Source organism: Trichechus manatus, unplaced genomic scaffold (assembly GCF_000243295.1).
Source record: "Trichechus manatus latirostris isolate Lorelei unplaced genomic scaffold, TriManLat1.0 scaffold00338, whole genome shotgun sequence".
Classification (NCBI taxonomy): Eukaryota; Metazoa; Chordata; class Mammalia; order Sirenia; family Trichechidae; genus Trichechus; species Trichechus manatus.
The window spans coordinates 227,714-231,544 of record NW_004444274.1 but is presented as its reverse complement, the minus strand read 5'-3'; the positions used below and the strand labels follow the sequence as shown (position 1 = coordinate 231,544).

The following is a 3,831-nucleotide window of genomic DNA, read 5'->3' as shown; positions in this document are numbered from 1 at the left end:
CAAAGAATGGGAATTCCAGAACATTTATTTGTGCTCATGTAGAACCTGTACATAGACCAAGAGGCAGTCATTCAAACAGAACAAGGGGATACTGAGTAGTTTAAAGTCAAGAAAGATGTGTGTCAGGGTTATGTTCTTTTACCATACGTATTCAATCTGTATGATGAGCAAATAATGCGAGAAGCTGGACTATATAAAGAAGAATGGGGCATCAGGATTGGAGGAAGACTCATTAACAACCTGCGATACGCAGATGACACAGCCTTGCTTGCCGAAAGTGAAGAGGACTTGAAGCACTTACTGATGAAGATCAAAGACCACAGCTTTCAGTATGGATTACACCTCAACATAAAGAAAACAAAAATCCTCACAACTGGACCAATATGCAACATCATGATAAATGGAGAAAAGCTGAAGTTGATTTTACTTGGATCTATAATCAATGCCCATGGAAGCAGCAGTCAAGAAATCAAATGACACATTGCACTGGACAAATCTTCTGCAAAAGACCTCTTTAAAGTGTTAAAAAGCAAAGATGTCACTTTAAGGAGTAAGGTGCACCTGACCCAAGCCATGGTGTTTTCAATTGCCTCATATACATGAGAAAGCTGAAAAATGAATCAGACAGACCGAAGAAGAATTGATGCCTTTGAATTATGGTGTTGGCAAAGAAAATTAAATATACCATGGACTGCCAGAAGAATGGAGACCCAGTAGTGCAGGGGTTAAGAGCTTGGCTGCCAATCAAAAGGTTGGCAGTTCGAATCCACCAGGCACTCTTTGGAAACCCTATGGGGCAGTTCTACTCTGTCCTATAGGGTCGCTATGAGTCAGAATTGACTCGATGGCAATGTGTTTGTTTTTTTCCCAGAAGAACGAACAAATCTGTCTTGGACTAAGTACAGCCAGAATGCTCCTTAGAAGCAAGGATGGCGAGACTTCACGTCACATACTCTGGACATGTTATCAGGAGGGACCAGTCCCTGGAGAAGGACATCAAGCTTGGTAGAGGGTCAGCGAAAAAGAGGAAGACCCTCAACGAGATGGACTGACACAGTGGCTGAAACAGTGGGTTCAAGCCTGACAACAACTGTAGAACGGCGCAGGACAGGGCAGTGTTTCGTTCTGTTGTACACAGGGTTGATGTGATTCGGAACCCACTCAACAGCACCTAATAACAGCATAAAGAATTAAATATGTAAATCCTATTTTCTATATACACATATATGGATTATGAAAAAGAACCCAAGTAACTATGAAAAAAAAAAAAAAACCCATTGCTGTGGTATCAATTCCGACTCATAACGACCCTATAGGACAGAGAACTGTCCCATAGGGTTTCCAAGGCTGTAATCTCTATGGAAGCAGACTATCAGATCTTCCCTCTTGTGGAGCAAGGAGTGGCTGGTGGGTTCGAACCGCCAACCTTTTTGGTTAGCAGACAGGTGCTCACCCCCTGTGCCACCAGGGCTCCTTCGAGAAACCACAGAGGGGTTGAGAAAACCACCCCCTGCCACATCAGGCGACCCTCTGGCCTGAGTTACGGAAAATGTAATTGATGAAACAAGAATTTGCCAGCACAAAGATACACTCTTTCAAGCCTGATAATCATTTCAATACTGAAATAACTAGCCGCGGTTTATAATTTTTGCTTTTTATTCCTTAGTTCAAAATCTGTAAGGTACAGAAATGGGGTGATTAATTTTTGGCACCATTTAGCATCCGCCTCTCCAGTGCTGAGTCGGCGTTACCTGTCACGCTGTTATGACCCAGAGGTAATTGCACAGGAAGCCCCTTCCCCGGCTCCTGTTCTGGCAGATGAGTCAGGAGGAAAGGTCTGCGCCCACACCCCGCCCCCAGAAACACCCGGCTTCTCCCGAGGGTCACCATTATAGTCTTCCTTTATTAGCTGTCCTTGTATAATACAAATCTGCAAGTTTAGATACAAAAAAAATCTGGAAATAAAAGATACAAAAGTACCCGCCCGGCACCCCTCCCCTTTCTGCCCGGACCCCCACCCTCCAAGCGGGTGCGGACGTGAGGTAACTGAGCATCTTCTTCCCCTTCCCCCTACCCCGCTTCCTGGGTCCCCAACTTGGCCCCTGCCCCCAGAAAGATGTGGGTGGCGGGTCAGAGGGGTGGGCACAGCACTGGCAGTGAACGCAGCAGGTGGGCAGAGGGAGGCCCTTTGCTTGTGCTGTGTATGGGGGGCGATGACCAGACATGGGGTGGACACTCATGTGGGGCCCAGGGGAGCCCCTAAGCGGGCATTCCTCCTCCATCCTACCGAACACTGGAAGGTGGAAGGTCGAGAACAGAAACTGGGAAATGTGACTTGAACTGAGGGCATTCAGTGGGATTGTGGCCATCCCTGTGTTCGGAGCGGGGGAGGCGGCATTGCCAGGTTAAGTCTGGCAGTGAAATAAGTCCCTTAGCCAGGCTGGGTCCGTCCCTGAATTCCATCCTGTCGCAACCTGGGCGTCCCAATGTTGGTTCTGTAGTGGTTGTGGGGTGGTAGAGAGAAGTGGTTAGAGAGGGTGTTGGGGGGTGCAGCCCCAGGGAGCAGGACCAGGGGAGGGGTCATGCCTCCACTCCCAGGTGTGGGGCACCCAGAGATGATGGGGTGGGCAGGGGCAGCTCGGGCTACAGTTCAATCTCGAAGGTCTTCTGCAGGTCACCAGAGAAGGGGTTAGAAGGCTTCTCTGTGGCGGATTTGCCTTCTAATGCTGCCCACTGGGCCTCGAACGGGTCCAGCTCAGGGGCCGAGGCGTGTTCTGGCTCAGGGGGCCAGGGGGCCCCATTGGGGCGTGGGTGGGCCTGACCCCCAGTGGCACTGGGCGCAGCAGGGGGTGGGAAGGCCCCAGCTTTCCCAAGCAGGGTGGCAGGCTGGGGCTGGAGCTGGGCGGCTGAGCAGAAGGCATTGGCCACCATCTGTGAGGGTGTGATACCTACCACGGGCACCCGGGACATGGGTGGGTAGCCCAAGCCTGGGTAGGCGGGCACATAGGAGGGCTGCATATGTGGGGGTGGCAGGAACACAGCCACCTGGGCAGGTGCTGCGTCGAAGGGCCCCATGGGGGCAGGGAAGGGCTGCAGGGTGGGGAGTAGGGTGGGCACGGGGGGCGCCGAGGCCCCTTGCTGCTGCTGCTGTTGCTGCTGCTGCTGCTGCTGGGCCTTGGCCACCTGGGACACTTCCTCTAGCCACCGCTCAGCCTCCGAAGGTGTCCGCTTATGCCCGGGCTGGAAGGTAGCTGCAGGGGGCACGGAGGGCTCACCCCAGGCAGAAGTCCCTGGAGAAAGGACAGGGGCAAGTGAGGGGCATGGGTGGTAGCTGGGACTCAGGATGACAGCACAGACTCGGAAGCAGACTGGCTGCCTCTGAGGAGCTCTGCTCCTTGTGAGCTGCACTGAGTGGGCAGTGGCTGCCCTGACCGTTCTGGACCACATAATGGTTCCGTGGTGCTAACAACACATGGTTCTGAGGTTCTGAGGCCTTAACGTGGAAAAGCCTAAGCAGGACTGGCGCTCAGCCAGCGTGGCCTCCAGTCTGATTGGTCGGTGCTGAGCCTGTGATTAAATATTCCGAACATCCTCCTTGGTTCCAGTATTTTGAGAATGTATGGTTTTAGGAGACCGCATGGATTGTTCTCAGAGTGTACTATTCTAACGTAGGGAGCTTCAAGGTTTTCGGTTTGTCTTTTCTGAGAGTCTAGAATTCTAAATGTACATTGTTGGAGATTCTAAGGGGCTCCCGGGGTCTGAGGATGAGCCTAGAATACAGTGTGTGTTTCTCAGACAACACTCTTCAAAAGCTGTGAGATTCTAAGATTC

The 3,831-nt window shown here is 51.6% G+C and overlaps 1 protein-coding gene across 3 annotated transcripts in view; it reads right to left on the bottom strand.

Annotated features, from left to right (window-relative positions):
• Window positions 1-1,634: 1,634 nt before the first annotated feature.
• Window positions 1,635-3,831, bottom strand: part of NUMBL (NUMB like endocytic adaptor protein) — a 35,092-nt gene continuing 32,895 nt past the window's right edge. The window contains exon 9 of one of the 3 annotated variants that reach the window (XM_012559854.1): window positions 1,635-3,290. In XM_012559854.1, coding sequence (XP_012415308.1) covers window positions 2,644-3,290 — 647 coding nt within the window. In that variant the 3' untranslated portion in view covers window positions 1,635-2,643. The remainder of the gene's footprint in view (window positions 3,291-3,831) is intronic. The other 2 variants (XM_004390850.2, XM_012559853.1) reach the window with 2 other exon arrangements.